The sequence below is a fragment of the Triticum dicoccoides genome, chromosome 5A (genome assembly GCF_002162155.2).
Source record: "Triticum dicoccoides isolate Atlit2015 ecotype Zavitan chromosome 5A, WEW_v2.0, whole genome shotgun sequence".
Lineage (NCBI taxonomy): Eukaryota > Viridiplantae > Streptophyta > Magnoliopsida > Poales > Poaceae > Triticum > Triticum dicoccoides.
The window spans coordinates 301,820,473-301,840,619 of NC_041388.1; the positions used below are offsets into that span (position 1 = coordinate 301,820,473).

Below are 20,147 nucleotides of genomic sequence, written 5' to 3' on the forward strand. Positions count from 1 at the left end.
GTTGTACAATCTCCCGAATTGGAAAGTAGTTCATCACAAAAATCAGTTCCAGTGATGCTTACACCAATTAGTGAGGAAGTTAATGATGATGATCATGAAACTTCAGATCAAGTTACTACCGAACCTCATAGGTCAACCAGAGTACGGTCCGCACCAGAGTGGTACGGTAATCCTGTTCTGAAAGTCATGCTACTAGACCATGATGAACCTACAAACTATGAGGAAGCGATGATGAGCCCAGATTTCGTAGAATGGCTTGAGGCCATGAAATCTGAGATAGGATCCATGTATGAGAACAAAGTGTGGACTTTGGTTGACTTTCCCGATGATCGGCAAGCCATAGAGAATAAATGGATCTTCAAGAAGAAGACTATCGTTGACAGTAATGTTACTGTCTACAAAGCTCGAATTGTCACAAAAGGTTTTCGACATGTTCAAGGTGTTGACGATGAGATTTTCTCACTAGTAGCGATGTTTAAGTCTGTCTGAATCGTGTTAGCAATTGCCGCACTTTATGAAATCTGGCAAATGGATATGAAAACTGCATTTCTTAATGGATATCTTAAAGAAGAGTTGTATATGATGCAACCAGAAGGTTTTGTCGATCCTAAAGGTACTAACAAAGTGTGCAAGCTCGAGCGATCCATTTATGGACTAGTGCTAGCATCTCAGAGCTGGAATATATGCTTTGATGAGATGATCAAAGCATATGGTTTTATACAGATTTTCAGAGAAGTCTGTATTTACAAGAAAGTGAGTGGGAGCTCTGTAGCATTTCTGATATTATATGTGGATGACATATTGTTTATCAGGAATGATATAGAATTTCTGGATAGCATAAAAGGATACTTGAATAAGATTTTTTCAATAAAAGACCTCGGTGAAGCTGCTTATATATTGAGCATCAAGATCTATAGAGATAAATCAAGACGCTTCATAGGACTTTCACAAAGCACATACCTTGACAAGATTTTGAAGGAGTTAAAAATGGATTAGTCTAAGAAAGGGTTCTTACTTGTGTTACAAGGTGTGAAGTTGAATAAAGACTCAAAACCCGACCACGACAGAATATAGAGAGAAGATGAAAGTCATTCCCTATCCCTCAACTATAGGTTCTATAAATTATGCTATGTTGTGTACCAAGCCTATTGTGTACCTTACCATGAGTTTGGCAAAGGGGTACAATAGTGATCCAGGAATGGTTCACTGGACAGCGGTTAAAGTTATCCTTAATTACCTAAGAGGACTAAGGAAATATTTCTCGGTTATGGAGGTGATAAAGAGTTTGTCGTAAAGAGTTATATCGATGCAAGGTTTGACAGTAATACAGATGACTCTGAGTCTTGATCTGGATACATATTGAAAGTGGGAGCAATTAGCTAGAGTAGCTCCGTGCAGAGCATTGTATACATATTTTTTTTTACAAAATACATATGGATCTAAATGTGACAGACCCGTTGACTAAAACTCTCTCACAAGCAAAACATGATCACACCTTAGTACTCTTTGGGTGTTAATCACATAGCGATGTGAACTAGATTATTGACTCTAGTGAACCCTTTGGGTGTTGGTCACATGGCGATGTGAACTATGGTTGTTAATCAAATGAAGACGTGAACTATTGGTGTTAAATCACATAGCGATGTGAACTAGATTATTGACTCTAGTGCAAGTGGGAGACTGGAGGAAATATGCCCTAGAGGCAATAATAGAGTTGTTATTTATATTTCCTTATATCATGATAAATGTTTACTATTCATGCTAGAATTGTATTAACCGGAAACTTGATACATGTGTGAATACATAGACAAAACAAACCGTCCCTAGTATGCCTCTACTTGACTAGCTCGTTAATCAAAGATGGTTAAGTTTCCTAACCATAGACATGTGTTGTCATTTGATGAACGGGATCGCATCATTAGGAGAATGATGTGATGGACAAGACCCATCCGTTAGCTTAGCATAATGATCATTAAGTTTTATTGCTATTGCTTTCTTCATGACTTATACATATTCCTCTGACTATGAGATTATGCAACTCCCGAATACCGGAGGAACACCTTGTGTGCTATCAAACGTCACAACGTAACTGGGTGATTATAAAGATGCTCTACAGTTGTCTCCGAAGGTGTTTGGTGGGTTGGCATAGATCAAGATTAGGATTTGTCACTCGAGTATCAGAGAGGTATCTCTGGGCCCTCTCGGTAATGCACATCACCATAAGCCTTGCAAGCAATGTAACTAATGAGTTAGTTGCGGGATGATGCATTACGGAACGAGTAAAGAGACTTGCCGGTAACGGGATTAAACTAGGTATGATGATATCGACGATCGAATCTCGGGCAAGTAACATACCGATGACAAAGGGAATAACATATGTTGTTATTGTCGTTTGACCGATAAAGATCTTCATAGAATATGTAGGAACCAATATGAGCATCCAGGTTCCGCTATTAGTTATTGACCAGAGATGTGTCTCGGTCATGTCTACATAGTTCTCGAACCCGTAGGGTCCGCACGCTTCATGTTCGATGACGATTTGTATTATGAGTTATGTGTTTTGGTGACCGAAGTTTGTTCGGAGTCCCGGATGAGATCGGGACATGATGAGGAGTCTCGAAATGGCCGAGAGGTAAAGATTGATATATTGGAAGGTAGTATTCGGACACTTGAAGGGTTTCAGAGTGTATCGGATACATACCGGAGTACCGGAGGGGTTACCGGAACCCCCTTAGGAAAGATATGGGCCATATGGGCCATAGGAGGGAGGCTAACCAGCCCACAAGGGGCTGGTGCGCCCCCCACAAGGGAGGAGGCCGAATTGGACCAGGGAAGGGGGCGCCACCCCCTTTCCTTCTCCTACTCCCTCTCCTTCCCCTTTTCCTCCTCCCGTAGAAGGAAAAAAAGGGGGTGGGCCGAATCCTACTAGGACTAGAGTCCTAGTAGGACTCCCCTCTCCTTGGCGCCCCCTTGTGGCCGACCTCCTCCCCTCCTCCTTTATATACGGGGGCAGGGGGCACCCCAAAGCACAATAGTTGTTTCTTAACCGTGTGCGGTGCTCCCCTCCACAGTTTACTCCACCGGTCATGTTGTCGTAGTGCTTAGGCAAAGCCCTGTGCGGATCACATCACCATCATCGTCACCACACCATCGTGCTGACAGAACTCTCCCTCAACCCTTTGCTGGATCAAGAGTTTGAGGGACGTCATCGAGCTGAACATGTGCTGAACACGGAGGTGTCGTACGTTCGATACTTGGATCGGTTGGATTATGAAGACGTTCGACTACATCAACCGCGTTAACCTAACACTTCCGCTTTCGGTCTACGAGGATATGTGGACATACTCTCCCCCTCTCGTTGCGATGCATCTCCTAGATAGATCTTACGTGATCGTAGGATTTTTTTTTGAAATTGCATGCTACGTTCCCCAACAGTGCCGTGCTTACATAATTCAATGAGTAGGGATAATATTCGTTGAGCATCGTATACTTTGAAACAATAATTATTATGTTCTTGTATTCATGGATATTATTATGTTGATTTTGGCTCACGCTGGCTAGGCAATGGATCGTGACCGGATGAGGCAGATGTTGGATGCGCTACATGACACTGCTCGACGCCTCTCTTCCTTGAGGGCCCTCTGATGTTGTGGGCACTTGGTGGTCTTTTTTCTTGCTTTCTCTTATGTTTTCTTTGGCGTGCTTGTGCCGATGCCCTAATTTTTATCTCGGTGACTCGCTGCTTCTTGTATGGACATGTTGATTGCTTTATTTCTCAAGCAGGGCGAAAGCTTATTCCAAGATGTATAGATCATTCAATCTAAGTGTTCGTCCAACTAATTACATTTCATCGATGGCAAAATCCAATTAAAGATATAGGTGCACTCTCAGTCTCTATATTCTTTTATAGTTGAATTTTTTATACTTGATGACAATATGGTCAGAGCATTGCACACCGATATTACATACTACTATAAAAATAGTTTTCACTATGTTTTTCTTTTGAGAAATCTATAAAAATAGATTACTCGATCGAAGGGAGATGCTAGGTTGGCCCAACGTTGGCCCACGGTGGACAGTAAGCTTTCCGCGAGGAGTCGCGCGGGTCCTACTGGTAAGACCATCTTCCCGCCAGCGGACCATTTCCCGCGGGAAAACCCCCGAAATTTCGCGCCACTCGTTTAGCCCCAGCATATCGAAACACATAAACGCCCGCCCCGCATCTTGGCCAATCTCACGAAATCCCCACCCCAACTCACCAAGAAAGCCTCGGACGCGAAGCATCTCTCTCGCGGTGTCGCCATGAAAGGGCGCGCGGTGAAGCTGCGGGAGGCGCACAAGGCGGGCTCGGGCTCCCCGGCCTTCTGCTCCGTCGCCTGGGCCCCCGGGGGGCAGCACGTCGTCACCGCGTCCGCCGCCGACGTCGCCATCCTGATCCACGACGCCGCCGCCGTGAGCGCCGGGGGGACCGGGGCCCGGGGCTCCGGTTCAGCGGCGGCCGCCGCCACGATCCGGCTCCACAAGGACGGCGTGACGGCCGTCGCCCTCGCGCCGGGCTCCGGCGGCTCGCTGGCTTCCGGTTCCATCGACCACTCCGTCAAGTTCTACTCCTTCCCAGGTTCGTGGTTCCGACCGTCCTGATGCGCGGTATCTTATCCGAGTACTCTATATTTTTGTTTTCACTTCGAGATCTGTAAATGTCTCCGAATTTCTTTCCAGACGGCACGTTCCAGAGCAACGTTGCCCGGTTCACCCTCCCGATCCGGTCACTGGCGTTCAACAAGAAGGGCGCCCTTTTGGCCGCCGCCGGCGATGACGACGGCATCAAGCTGATTGCTACAGTCGACAACACGATCTCCAAGGTGCTCAAAGGTCACAAGGGCTCCGTGACCGGGCTGGCTTTTGACCCCAAAAATGATTATCTGGCATCAATCGACAGCTTTGGCACGGTCATCTTTTGGGATCTTTGTTTGGGCAGTGAGGCACGAAGCTTGACTCGTGTCGCCCCAACATTCGGTTCTGACCACTCGGTGAAGAATACCCTGTGCTGGAGTCCCGATGGACACACCCTTGCTGTTCCTGGGCTGAGGAATAATGTGGTCATGTATGACAGGGACACTGCGGAGGAGGTATTCACACTGAAAGGAGAACATGAGCAGCCAATATGCAGCCTTTGCTGGTCCCCGAATGGGAGGTACCTGGCAACTGCTGGCCTGGATAGGCAGGTGCTTGTCTGGGATGTGAAATCAAGGCAGGACATTGAGAGGCAGAAGTTTGATGAAAGGATATGTAGCATGGCATGGAAACCGGAGGATAATGCTATAGTACTCATTGATGTAATGGGTAAATTTGGGGTTTGGGAATCAGTGGTCCCTTTGACCATGAAGTCGCCCACTGAGGGTGCGCCTGAGCTAAACCTGCCGAGGGTTCCATTGTTTGATGACGAAGACGAAGAAGAAAAACCAAGCACATCGGCTGGTTTTGATGATGAGATCGATGAAAGTCTTGGTGATTCAGCACCTTTCAACCACAAGCGGTCAAGGAGAAAGGCCACATTTGATGACCACATGAATGGAGATAGCGAAGAAGAGGATATGATACACGAGATGCAGTCAGGCAAGAGAACAAAAGGTAGGCACAAAGATAACAAAGAAGGTGCTAGGAAGGCAATGGATGATTCGGCAACTTCTGGAAGGTTGGTTACAGCAAGAATGCAAGCTGCCTTCCAGCCTGGGTCAACGCCATCTCATCCTGGCAAGCGAAATTTCCTTGCTTACAACATGCTTGGAAGTATTACTACCATTGAAAATGAGGGGCACTCACATGTAGAGGTAAGATCCCCTTTTCAGTTGTTTGCTTCATAAGCCACTGAATAAACTATGTGAAGTTATACTGTTTTATTGGCTCTCTGCTGAAGTTCTGACATTTATAATCATTTTCCAGGTTGACTTCCACGACACAGGAAGAGGCCCCAGAGTCCCTTCCATGACCGACTATTTTGGTTTCACCATGGCTGCACTGAATGAATCAGGAAGCGTGTTTGCAAATCCATGCAAGGGAGACAACAATATGAGCACTCTTATGTACCGCCCCTTCAGCAGCTGGGCTGGTAACAGTGAGGTAAATTTTTTTACATCTAACATAAATGTTCTGCACCTTCAAGAATTAGAGAGTTTTAATGTAGCTCACCTTTATTGGTTACTGAAACAAGGGGTGTTTATGTATGCCCAATTGTAGTGGTCAATGAGGTTTGAGGGAGAAGAAGTGAAGTCTGTGGCTCTTGGTGCTGGATGGGTTGCTGCAGTCACAAGTTTAAATTTTTTGCGCATCTTCACCGAAGGGGGCTTGCAGGTATTTATAAGCTTGTGTTTTTTTATTTCTTATGTTCTTACTTTTCTTCCAGTGTTAATTCTTGTGGAGTCAGCCAGGTTCCTTTATCTGAAATTAGGCCGCCTCCTCTTAGCTCACAAACACCAATGAACTCAGTTTTCTCAGTGTCCTGTGCTAGAGCTTTCTGACATATGGTTAGAAAATTATGGCATGAAGTTATAATGCTCCGAATGGGAACCCTCAGGTCTACTTAGAAAGAAACCATCAGTACACTGACTCTTGGTTCACAGATCATTATTGTTGCAAATATACTTGCATAAAAATCATGCAGTATTCATGAAGGCATGCACTATATTATTCTCTAGTGGTTGTATTTCCACCTGTAATCTGTGTTTGCCATCTGTCAGTTGGAAAGTGCACATTTAACTAAGCGTTATATTGGAACATTACTGTAGTGCACATCATTCTTGTTTGCGTAATGAGTTTTCCTAATTATACCATGATAGTTGGTAGTAGATGCTCTCACAATCTTGCTTATAATATGTACACTGCCAAGTACTGCACCACAATTTGGTTGTAATAAGCTGAGCTTAAGTAAATATTCATCAGAACAAGTACAAAAATGGTTGACAAAAAAGGTCCCTTGTTAAGCTATTCTCCAATAAACTGCCTTTGCCAGTCGCATTGAATGCGTTTGGGGCTTCCTCATCTGGAGGCCGTGTGCTCCCCTCAAATTTAAATTCTTTGCTTGGCTCGTTCTTTGCAACCGCGCGTGGTCGTCCGATTGTCTTGCAAAAACGTGGCCTTCCTCACCAGGCTTCGTGCCACCTTTTGCTACATGTGAGGTTGGGGACTTGACCCTCTGTTGGATTTATTGTGATCTGATTTTCTAAGTTTGGTAATTTTTTTGTTGATACAATTAATCACTAGTCGAACATATATTGCATATAAAACTGTGGTACCGAGACATCTTCCCTCTTTCTTTTATTTTTATTTTTTTCATGTCATGGAGCAATCCAGATAATGTAACTACTTGTGGTCACTTGTTTACTTATCAACCCCCAACATTTAACTGTTTAATTGATGAAATTCTTATTCTGCAGATGCATATCCTCTCAGTCAGTGGTCCAGTGGTTACTGTGGCAGGTCAGGGGGATCAGCTAGCAATTGTGACTCATGCTTCAGATTGCCTACCGTCAGGAGATCAGGTATTTGTTGGCATGCCCATTTGCTTTAGTCTTGTGATGATGTAATATTGGTAGCTCATAGATGTTGTGATCAAGGTTTTTGTGAACTTTATAGTTGCATACCTGTCCAATATCTACATTTGTATCCTCTACGAGAGCTGACACTGGAACTGATATACCAGTTTGTAAAAACAAATGACTAATGCAGTTTTCATGACTACCACTGACAGGTACTAGATGTTAAGGTATTCAACATAACCGAGGGGGCACAATCAATGTCCGGCCGCCTTGTCTTGACTCCATCCTCTCAACTATCTTGGTTTGGTTTCAGTGAGAATGGCCAACTTAGTTCATATGACTCCAAGGTATTTATGCCTCATGAGTAAATCAACAGTTGAATGTCGGTTTAATGATGCTAATTTTTTACACTGATCCTCAATAATTCCAGGGAATACTGAGGGTCTTTTCCGGTCAGTTTGGTGGGAGCTGGCTTCCTGTGTTTAGGTATAGAATCTTCCTTGCAAGTTAAACATTAAGAAGTTGGTGCTGAAGCACACTTAATCACTGTATCAAATTTCAGTTCAACCAAGGCAAGAAAATCTGAAGATGAAAGCCACTGGGTGGTGGGTTTAGATGCTAATAATATATTCTGCATTCTATGCAAGTCCCCTGAATGTTATCCTCAGGTATGCTTTGCTTCTCTTTGAACAAGTTTTCCTTTTTGTTGAAGTTCTTAAGTTCAATCTGTCAAGAAAGATGCTTTCAGCCATGTAATCTGGAAGACGGAAAATCATTTTTGTTGCGTTTAATGAAGAATTGGGTAAAAGTTACTTCGATTTTCTTCTCTTCTATAGTTAATTCTAGAATGTATGATAGTTTGGGTTCTTGTAGTAGTATCCTAGAAAGAAAAAAAGCGAATACACTGAACACTGAACACATGAAGCAACACGCCAAAATATTAAAATCATTGCCAATCTAACTAGTCCCCAGTTTCCTCACTGGGTGTTGATCTGCTCCTTGACTCATGTTCTCTTGATCTTAGGTGATGCCCAAGCCTGTTCTAACTATACTTGAGCTGTCATTTCCTCTTGCGTCATCTGACCTTGGAGCCAATAGTTTGGAAAACGAGTTCATGACAAGGAAGTTGCATCTCTCACAGGTACATCACGTTTCTTTCTCAAACTTAAAAGGCCAGTGTCTGTGCTCTGTTGTTTAAGGATTCCTTCTTTTTGTCTCAGATCCAAAAGAAAATAGAAGAAATTGCTGCTCTGGGTCTTGACACAACTGCATTTGAAGATGAAGCATTCAATACAGAGGCTGCACTTGACCGGTGCATCCTGAGACTCATCTCTACCTGCTGCAATGGTATAAAAATCTTGAACAAAATTCATGAATTGTTGCCAAATGGTTCTTTCTCTTAAATTTTATTTCTTATGTTCTTACTTTTCCACAGGTGATAAGCTAGTCCGAGCCACTGAGCTTGCAAAGTTACTGACGTTGGAGAAATCAATGAAGGGAGCATTAACACTTGTTACACGCTTGAAACTTCCTACATTACAAGAGAAGTTCAGTTCATTACTTGAGGTGAAAGCCACACCCCTTATTTCTTGCCCTGAATAGAACCTACCTGCTGTTACCAATTCATTCATGATTACGATTACATCTTGCAGGAGAGAATGTTAAACGATGCAAGAACTGCTGGAACAGTGGGTGTTTGCTTGAATCCGGCCAGTACAAACCACTCACCAGCGCTCCATACAATCCAACCTGCTAAAATTGTGCAAAATGGAGGTAACTTGGAGGAGGCATCCACACCGAACCCTTTTGCCCGACGAAGCAGTGCAGCTGGACCTAAGAAGGCAGAATTAGAACAACCAAAAGATGTGAAGGATAACACTCCAAAGGTTTCACCTGTGGTTACCCCTTTAGCTAAGATACCCAAGAAAAATGATAACTCAGAAGGGAAAGCAAAAAGGGAGAGGGATGGAGCAGCTGAACAGATTTTGAAAGGAGGCATTGATCAGGCTGGTGCTAAAAATAAGGGCAGTGAAGACAGCAACCGAGGAGAGCCTCAGCGGCCACTTAACCCCTTTGCAAAATCTTCATCCAACAAAGAACAGTCATCGTCCCTTTTGGATTCCATAAAAAAGATGAAGGTTGAAAGCGAGAAAGTCGATAAAACCAACAGCAAGAAGGTGAAAGTATAATTGATTTTCTTGCCATATGGACCTGGAGGATGGAAACTGGCAGTCAGTCACCTTTAACTAACATCCGAAGTGCTTTTCCTTTCCACTTAAATTCTGGTAGTGTAGTTGGACCAACATATAATTTGACAGCTCCTCAGTTTACTTTGTAGTCTGGATGTACTTTTCGGACAATAAACTTTGTAGCTTGGATGTTCTATGCATATCATCTTTTACAATATTCCCCACCTGTCAAGGTAGCACGTTCTGCATTTGTGTTTAAGCGCACAAATTGCTTATGTGATGGCCTTCTTCAATGATACACCCTTACAAAATACGGACTGTATTGGTGCAGATCGGCCCTGAACTGGTTTGTTAGATATGTGGTAAACCCAATTGTTTTAAGTAGCACTAACTAATCAGCCGTAAATACTCAAGGAAATTGATTTGGCACATATCAATTCTACTCCATATGTAGTTTGTTTAACCCTCTAAACTCATGTTTGTCCTTTAGTTTCTTTCTAAAATGGAGTCAAAAGATTTGTCTCGCCTCGTTAATAAAGTAGAATTGCCTGCTTAATTAGTGGAAAAACGGTGAATAAGTCAACGGGCAAACACAGGGCAACATAGGCCGACTTGCTACCCACATGAAGTCATGAAGACACATGCCCATCCAGAAGTCTTGTTTACCCACTTGGAGTGATGAAGACACGCCGTCCAGAAGAAAAATATCGTCGGGGTTGTCATCAAGCGTCAACACCCCACCAGCCAACGACTCCCGTAACCATTGATGACGACTAGCAAAGCCCCTGTTGCAATAGCCATCAGAATCCATGCCTGCTTTGCCAAATAGTCGGCCACCCGCACAGGCGACTAGACAACTCTAACTCATGTGACGAACCTCGCAAGAGACAAGCGTTGAGATTGTGCCGACTAGGCCCTGCAACCGAACACCCACATGTCACCGTTGGCACCTCCTCGAGAGCTTCGACTCCGCAAAGACAGTGTGGGGGCACAAGGGTCCCCTCGAACAAGTAGGATGACATCGACCACCAAAACTCAGCCACAAACCAACTTCAATCGAAGTCACCATCATTGCAGAACAAGAAGCTACACCACTTTGTTCAAGGGTCACAGCCTCAACATCCCCACAACAAGCAGTGATGGAACCTGCAAACCAGGGCGACGCCTTCGAGAAGGAACGTGGTGCAAGATGTGTCACCACCGCCAGTTCTAGGAAGATGTGAAGCAGTGGCGGAGCCAGGATTTGCCGACGCCCCAGGCGAGAAACCAAAGGCTAAAAACTACCCCAAAAAAAACTCCAGTTTGAAGGCATACTATAGATGTCCTGTTCCAAAAAGAATTCAATGTCCTGTTCCAAAAAGAATTCAATGTCCTGTAACATTATATAGAAACAATTTACTAAATGTCAAATTTAGTTTCCAAATCTAATAAGAATCTAACAAACAGTGGCATCAAGCAACAACGGTGTCATCTAGCAACCGACAAAATTCATCATCAAATAGTAGCATCTGCAAACAAAAATTGGGGTTTGGAAATTGGATAAGCTACGATACCTTTGCTCTTTCCGGCTTGCTGTAGTCTGCTGAGGAAAGAGGCGCCTCCTGAGAAGGGCCACCTCGCCGGCAGTTCGCCGGGGTTGCTGCCTCGCCGGACAGGGCAGCAGCCCACAACGGAGGTGATTGAAGAGGATTGAAGGGAGGCGGGCATGCAGCTGGATAGGCAGCAGAGTAGCAGAAGGGGACTGGGGGGCGGGCTGGATAGGCAGCACGAGGACGGCGGGCGGCGCCGACGGGCAGGGACGTGGCCACCGACCACGCCTAGGGTTCGTCAAGTTGGGGGAAGGGCGTCGGACATGTTCGGTCCAAACTCCTGGTCGTGAGTAGCGCACGCACAACCAGCGAAAAGGCACTGGCCTGGGCGGTTGGGCCAGTTGGCCTAGGCTGCCTGGGATTAGAGTGGGCTGCGCCCCAGGCCAAACATTTTTTTTCCGTATATATGGGCCGAGAAAATTTCCCACGCCCCAGGCAATGGCCTGGGCTACCTGGGGCCCAGATCCGCCCATGATGTGAAGTAAGGGTTTTCCTCCAAAGCTCGAAAGAGGGCACATGGCCTTAAACAACGATGACCCCAAGAACGTAAGCGACGCTCGTAGCCGTAGTCGGCTCCGGCAAAGCCAAACCAAACCACCTTCCCTTCGATCCGATTGACAAGGACCACCGCCTGTTCGAATCTTATCTTTCCATAGCAAACAAAGGCAGGAGCCACACGTCTGCGCATTGTCAACCTTGCAACTTGCACCGCAACACAAAAACCACAGTGGGAGCAAGAACCGGCCACCCCAGCAAGATCTGGCATCCATGTGCACCATAGTTCCAGCCGCACTAGACAATCCTGATGTCAATGCCCAGGATCACCTGCATGCACGGGAGTCGGGTTGAACACTCCTACCTGCCAGCCTCCACTCTAGCCGTGGTGTTGCCAGTATAGCCACGATGACTGTCGTCGCCTGAGAGGACCGTCGTCCCTCTCAGGGCCGCACTATCCGAATCCCCCACCTTCGAGGAAGGAGCCCCGCCACTGGCAACCACTGCCCGGGCTTTGCACGGTGGCGTCACCTAGCGGCAGCAAGGGGACCGATAGAGGGAGGTGAGCCAATGAGTGCGTGTTTTTTTTTTGCGTGGATCCCGTCCGCAGAACTGGATCCGGTATCTGCCGCCACGCGTCTAATGTCGTCATCCCACGGTAGCCACCGCAGGCGCCTGTGCTCGGCTCATCCATCCAGAGTGCGCGCCCCTGCGATCGGCTCAATTCCTAGTTGCGCTCGGCTCCGTTTCTTCTCGCCTCAACCGGCCGGCAAATCAATCTAACCACTGGCATCGCGATCTGACCGTGGCTCGCCGCGGTGATCTCCAGGCGGCCAAGATGGCGGGAAACGTGGGGATCGAGCTGATCCGCGGATTTTTTTCCCGTGCGCTCTACGCTGTTTCTTTCCGAATTCGCGTCGACGCGGGATTGCGGGTCGAGCCTCCTTCCTTCATCATATATACAGTCGATAATCCTGTGGTCGAATCCCTCGTTCATCATCACCTCGCTAGCATTGCTTGCGCGTCCAAGGCTACTCGATTGGGAACTCGGAAGTTCTGGACAACACCTTGCCCTACGCCGCCTCGCGTATGACCATGGCTATCGCCGACGGGCAGCGCGCCACCGCAGCAGGAAAGAAACCCACCATCGCCTCCCGGGTCGCCTCCATCTGCGCCATGATCGACGAGCACATCGCCACCGAGACGCCCATGAGCGCCAGCCGAGTTGCCGCCGTTTACTCCATGATCGCCGACGTCGCCGACGCTGTCGCGGAGGCGAGGAATAAGATCGGCAGGAGGAGGAGGAAGTCCTACCCGGGCATCATCCGCCGCTACGAGTACGAGGAGTTGCGCAGTCTCGGAGATGGCTCGACCGCCGACGTCACCAAGGCGCGCCACCACGCGACCGGCCACACCGTCGCCCTGAAGACTATCCGCGAAGACTGCTGCAGCGGCGCCGGCTATATCCTGCGGGAGGCCTGTTTCATGGCCGCGTGCCACGGCCACCCCGCCCTCCTTCGTCTCCATGGGCTCGCGCGCGATCCGGACACCGGGGTCTACTCCCTGGTCATGGAGTGCCTCGGGCCGTCCCTGCACCACGTCCTCCGCGATCGCATGGCCCGCACCGGCCGGCCGTTCCCGGAGGCCAACGTGCGCCTCATAATGAGGCAGCTGCTGTCCGGCGCGGAGGAGCTGCACAAGAACCTCATCATCCACCGCGACATCAAGCTCAAGAACATCCTCGTGGCCGTCGACGGCGCCGTGAAGATCGGCGACTACGGATCGGCACTGTCAATCGCGGGGCAGAACGCCGACGACGATTACTGGGCCGCCGGAACGAGGAAGTACCGCGCGCCGGAGATGCTGCTGGAGAAGCCGGGCTACGACACGCTCGTCGACATGTGGTCCCTCGGCTGCGTGATGGCGGAGCTCCTCACCGGGGAGGCGCTGTTCAAAGCGCGCTGCGACTCGGACCAGCTGTACATGATCTACGACGTGTTTGGCGTGCCGGGGAAGAGGGAGTGGAAGCCATACGAGTCGTCGTTCGTGGCTGACAAGGTGCCGGTGTGGCGGCGAGAGCAGGCGCAGCAGCGCCGACGAGGACAGTGGAACGGCAACCGGCTGCGCGAGCTGTTCCCGGAGGAGCTTCTGTCCATGGAAGGGTTTGAGGTTCTCAAGGGGCTGCTCGCGTGCAATCCCAGCAAGCGGTTGGCGGCCGCCGCCGCGCTCAAACTTCCGTGGTTCGCTGACAAATGACAATGACGATGCTCCGGTGGGATTATAGCAGGTCACCGTGAGACACTGACTGAAGGCCCTGTAACAATAATTTTCTTTAGGCTACATGTAAACCATTAGTTGTATGCGGGGAGTTGAGGTGCGTGTGCCTACAGCGACCACCCCTCTTGTATCGGGCTACATGTAAACTAGTACTATTTGTGAGTTGCATGGGAGCTTTGTGCTAATTACTTGTTTCCTAGTAGCAGGAGCAGCTAGAACCTTGATACTGGGAGCAGCTCGCTGTAATGTATGATCTCTCTTGGGATTTGTAAGACTACAAGTTGTTTATCCTTTGAGCCACAAAGGACTGGTACTTTGCCTACAATCCATTTTCATAATCTGATGGAGAGTTGCTGGCCTGTAAGGTCTCAAGTTACATCTGATGCTTGGTTTTAAGCCATTCACAAAGGTAACCACATAAAATGCTCTTTGTAAATAAGGATGCTCGTCTCTTATCACTGCCAGTATCTCCTAGAATTTGTCAATATATTCAGAAACTGACAGTGTGAGTTGTTTAACTGAATGAAACTTTTCCAACAATTCATAGATGTTGGATTCTGCAAACCTGCCACATAACAGCCTACACGATTGTTCCCATGGTTTGTCCACATTTTGTAACTTAGCACTCCTGATCCAATTATTAGCCCTGCCAACATTATACGTTTGTGCCAAATTCACTTTACACTCATGAGGAGCTTGTGCCAATTAAAAATATTTGTTAACTTGTCTAATGCAACCCAAAGAATTAGGACACAGATAACACCCAACGTTCGGGTTCGAAACTAGGCCGCTACGTAAGAGGGAACCCCCGTCCCGTCCCCCGTGCCGCTCCCGCGAGCGGCCCGGGCGGAATCCTAGATCGCCACCACCGCTCCCCTTTCTCGCCCTCCTTCTCCCTCGCCGCCGCCGGGCAAAGCCCGCGCGTGCGTCTGTGGCGGCGGGGCTCCCTCCCTCCTCGCGAGGCTCCTGGGCGGCGCGGGACGGCTGGCCCTCGCGGCGGTGCTCGGCTCGGCGGCAGGTCGGGCTGCCGGCGGATCTGCGGGGCTCCCTTTTGGTGGCGCTGCGGCGATGGCGGCGGCGTGGTCTGCGCAGGGCGGCGAGGCGCGGGCTCCTCCTCCTCCCGATCTGGTGGCGCCGCGGTGGCGCCGGCGCTCGGGCGTGCGGCGGGGTCCGCGAGGGTGGTCGGCTCGCGACGTCTTCCTCCCTGATCTGATAGCTCCATGGTGGCGCCAGTGCTCGGGCGGCGGTTGGCTTCGTCAAGCGGTGGCGGGCGCTGGGCTCTCGACGGCGCTCCGGAGTGTGCAGGCGGCGGCGGTCCCTGTGCGCGGTCGGTGCCTCCGTCTCTGACCCGGACGACGCGCGGGGGATGGCGGTGGCCCGGTGTGGCCGGCGATCTGGATGCGGTGGTTCCGGCGGCTCGCTGATCTGCCGGTACTCTAGGGTCTGTCTTGTGGTGCTGGTGATGACGGCGGCCCGTGCACGAGAGTTGGCTCCCTTCGAACTAATCTGGGTGAAAACTTGCCTTCGACTTCTGCTAAGGCCGGCGGTGGCGGCGCTATCTGCGCCGTTCCCTTCTTGAAGGCATCGCTGTGGAGAAGTTCAAGGCCACTCTCTGCTACCTCCGGGGGAAACCCTAGATCGGATGATCGGATGACGGCGACGCTCTGGCGTCGTTCCTCCTTGGGGGCATCATTCTTAGAGGTACACACGTGATCAAGGGATCAGAGGGCGGATTCTTTGGTGGAGCGGTGCTTCATCCTACACACCGATGGCGATGGATCTTGACGGCGTGGCCCAGTGCAGATTCGGAGTTCGCTGTGGAAGGATGGACTCGCGCAGGAGGACGATGCTGTCGGGCGTCGTGGTGGCTGAGGGAGTCCTGGATTAGGGGGTGTCCGGATGGCCGAACTATACCTTCAGCCGGACTCCTGGACTATGAAGATACAAAATTGAAGACTCCGTCCCGTGTCCGGAAGGGACTTTCCTTGGCGTGGAAGGCAAGCTTGGCGATGCGGATATTTAAATCTCCTACCATTGTAACCGACTCTATGTAACCCTAACCCTATCCGGTGTCTATATAAACTGGAGGGTTTTAGTCCGTAGGACAACATACACATCAACAATCATACCGTAGGCTAGCTTCTAGGGTTTAGCCTCCTCGATCTCGTGGTAGATCTACTCTTGTACTACCCATATCATCAATATTAATCAAGCAGAACATAGGGTTTTACCTCCATCGAGAGGGCCCGAACCTGGGTAAAACTTCGTGTCCCTTGCCTCCTGTTACCATCCAGCCTAGACGCACAGTTCGGGACCCCCTACCCGAGATCCGCCGGTTTTGACACCGACATTGGTGCTTTCATTGAGAGTTCCTCTGTGTCGTTGCCGTCAGACTCGATGGTTCCTACGATCATCGGTAGCGATGCAGTCCAGGATGAGACCTTCCTCCCCGGACAGATCTTCGTCTTTGGCGGTTTCGCACTGCGGGGCAATTCACTTGGCCACTTGGAGCAGATCGAAAGCTACGCCCCTGGCTGTCATGTCAGATCCGGAATTTTAAACTACACGGCTGACATCCGCGGGGACTTGATCCTCGACGGATTCGAGCCACTGCCGAGCGCGCCGCACTGTCCCGACGAGCATGATCTAGCTCTGCCGCCGAACAGTGCCCTGGAGGCTGCACCCGCATCGGCTCCGATCCTTAATTCGGAGCCAACTGCGCCGATCGAGGATGGGCGGTTGGACGCCGCCTCGGGGGCTGCGATCCCAACGGCGATTAAGCCAAACACCAGCCCCTCACTCCGCGAGACTCGTGACTCCAAGGAGCCGGACTCCTTTCCGGACTCCGAACCCTCTGCGCCCCGGCCAATCGAATCCGATTGGGCGCCGATCATGGAGTTTACTGCCGCGGACATCTTTCAGCACTCGCCTTTTGGCGATATTCTGAAGTCACTGAAGTCTCTTTCTTTGTCAGGAGAGCCCTGGCCGGACTACGGCCAGCAAGGTTGGGATTCGTACGATAAAGAAATTCAAAGCCCACCCACCACCCACTTTGTAGCCACTGTCGACGACTTAACCGACATGCTCGACTTCGACTCCGAAGACATCGACAGTATGGACGCCGATGAAGGAGATGATGAAGAACTAGCGCCTACTAGGCCCTGGAAAGCCACCTCGTCGTATGACATATACATGGTGGACACCTCAAAAGAGGGAGACGGCGATGGAACAGCGGAGGATGACCCCTCCAAGAAACAGCCTAAGCGCCGACGTCAACGGCGCCGCTCAAAATCCCACCAAAACAAACACGGTGATTCCAGCACGGGAGATAATAATACTCCGGAAAGCGCCGAAGAAAACCCCCTCCAGCAAGATTTAGCACAGGAGGATGGAGAAACCAGCCCTCATGAGAGAGCGGCAGACAGAGAGGTCGAGGACGATAATTATATGCCTCCCTTCGAAGACGAGGCAAGCCTCGACGACGACGAATTCGTCGTGCCAGAGGATCCCGTCGAGCAAGAGCGTTTTCAACGCAGGCTTATGGCCACGGCAAGAAGCCTCAAGAAAAAACAGCAACAGCTTAGAGCTGATCAAGATTTGCTAGTCGACAGATGGACTGAAGTCCTTGCGGCCGAAGAGCATAAACTCGAACGCCCCTCCAAGAGCTACCCAAAGCGCAGGTTGCTACCCCAATTAGAAGAGGAAGCACTTGATGCGGCCGACCGGCCACCTCGTGGCCGCGACAGAGAGGCCTCTCGGCCCTCCACTCAAGCCGCACCCCGTACCAAGGCACGGGACTATGCGTCGGACCTACGAGACATGTTGGAGGACAATGCTAGACAAACAAGATCGATCTACGGATCGCGTCGGCGCCCCACGGCTCGAGACGGCATCCGTCACGCCGGCCACAAATTCGGTAGGGCCGAACACAGTAGACAAAGCTCATTGGAGCTACGTCATGATATAGCCTAGTACAAAGGCGCCGCACACCCACTCTGCTTCACAGACGAAATAATGGATCATCAAATCCCCGAGGGTTTCAAACCCGTAAACATCGAATCATATGATGGCACAACAGATCCTGCGGTATGGATTGAGGATTATCTCCTTCATATCCACATGGCCCGCGGCGATGATTTCCACGCCATCAAATACCTCCCACTCAAGCTTAAAGGACCAGCTCGACATTGGCTTAACAGCTTGCCAACAGGATCAATCAGTTGTTGGGAGGACCTGGAAGCCGCATTCCTCGACAATTTCCAGGGCACTTATGTGCGACCCCCAGACGCCGATGACCTAAGTCACGTAATTCAGCAGCCAGATGAATCGGCCAGGCAATTCTGGACACGGTTCCTAACAAAGAAAAATCAAATAGTCGACTGTCTGGACGCCGAGGCCCTAGCAGCCTTCAAACACAATATCCGTGACGAGTGGCTGGCCCGGCACCTTGGACAGGAAAAGCCGAAATCTATGGAAGCACTCACGACACTCATGACCCGCTTTTGCGCGGGAGAAGACAGCTGGCTTGCCCGTAGCAACAATATAACCAAGAACCCTGGTAATTCGGACACCAGGGACAGTAGTGGCAGGTCGCGTTGCAACAAACAGAAGCGCCGCATTAACGGCGACAATGCAGATGATACAGCAGTTAATGCCGGATTCAGAGGCTCTAAATCCGGTCAGCGGAAAAAGCCATTCAAAAGGAATCCTAGGGGCCCGTCCAGTTTGGAACAAATACTCGACCGCTTATGCCAGATACATGGCACCCCTGAAAAGCCGGCCAATCACACCAACAGGACTTGTTGGGTGTTCAAGCAGGCAGGCAAGCTAAACGCCGAAAACGAAGACAAGGGGCTGCATAGCGATGACGACGAGGAGCCTCGGCCGCCGAACAACAAGGGACAGAAGGGTTTTCCCCCACAAGTGCGGACGGTGAACATGATATACGCAACCCACATCCCCAAGAGGGAGCGGAAGCGCGCGTTAAGGGACGTATACGCGATAGAGCCAGTTGCCCCAAAGTTCAACCCATGGTCCTCCTGCCCGATCACCTTTGATCGAAGGGACCACCCCACTAGCACCCGTCACGGCGGCTTCGCCGCATTGGTTCTAGACCCAATTATTGACGGATTTCATCTCACTAAAGTCCTTATGGACGGCGGCAGCAGCCTGAACCTGCTTTACCAGGATACAGTGCGGAAAATGGGCATAGATCCCTCGAGGATTAAGCCCACCAAAACGACCTTTAAAGGCGTAATACCAGGTGTAGAGGCCAACTGTACAGGCTCAGTCACACTTGAAGTGGTCTTCGGATCTCTGGATAATTTCCGAAGCGAGGAGTTAATCTTCGACATAGTCCCGTTTCGCAGTGGTTATCACACACTGCTCGAGCGAACCGCATTCGCTAAGTTCAATGTGGTACCGCATTACGCATACCTTAAGCTCAAGATGCCAGGCCCTCGAGGAGTAATTATGGTCAATGGAAACACCGAACGCTCCCTCCGAACAGAGGAGCACACGGCGGCCCTTGCAGCGGAAGTACAAAGCAGCCTCTCCAGGCATTTCTCCAGTCCGGCCACTAAACGACCGGACACCATCAAGCGCGCCCGGAGTAACCTACAACAAGACCGCCTGGCACGATCCGAGCAGGCGTAGCAATGCGGCCCCAACCCCAACCCTCGCAAAAAGGCGACGTCAGTACTTCGTGTACATAACTACGCTCTAGAGATACCATGGGCACAGGGGGAGGGGCACCATCACGGCACGCCCAAAACACGGCTTCAACCATACCAGGGGTTGCCGATTTTTTAATTTTCTCTTATTTTCAGAACTCCACTCTTCGGAAGGCCTGTTCCGCAGTTCAATTGCCGCACAAATGATGCAAGAACCAGGAAGCAGACGAGCCGCGCCGCATTATGGAACTCCCAGGTGGTCTCTATCACAAGCAGTATACCTATTTCGCATATTATTCCGCAGCTTGCCCCTGGAGCGGACATGTTACATAGTCCAACCTTTTGCTTATCGCATTATTTGTATCGTTCTACTTTGATCGCAGCTCTTTT

At 49.7% G+C, this 20,147-nt stretch overlaps 1 protein-coding gene and 1 pseudogene across 1 annotated transcript; both read left to right on the forward strand.

The window, feature by feature from the left end:
- The first annotated feature begins 4,226 nt into the window (after positions 1-4,226).
- LOC119301133 (WD repeat and HMG-box DNA-binding protein 1-like) lies at positions 4,227-9,944 on the forward strand. The gene is made up of 12 exons (XM_037578036.1): positions 4,227-4,618; positions 4,720-5,831; positions 5,944-6,120; positions 6,238-6,351; positions 7,434-7,538; positions 7,748-7,882; positions 7,966-8,021; positions 8,098-8,203; positions 8,560-8,676; positions 8,756-8,882; positions 8,971-9,101; positions 9,188-9,944. Exons 1-12 carry the CDS (start codon positions 4,303-4,305, stop codon positions 9,722-9,724), a joined length of 3,033 nt encoding a protein of 1,010 aa, XP_037433933.1. The 5' UTR covers positions 4,227-4,302; the 3' UTR covers positions 9,725-9,944.
- Positions 9,945-10,863: 919 nt separating this feature from the next.
- Positions 10,864-14,344, forward strand: LOC119299464 (annotated as a pseudogene).
- The last annotated feature ends 5,803 nt before the right edge of the window (positions 14,345-20,147 follow it).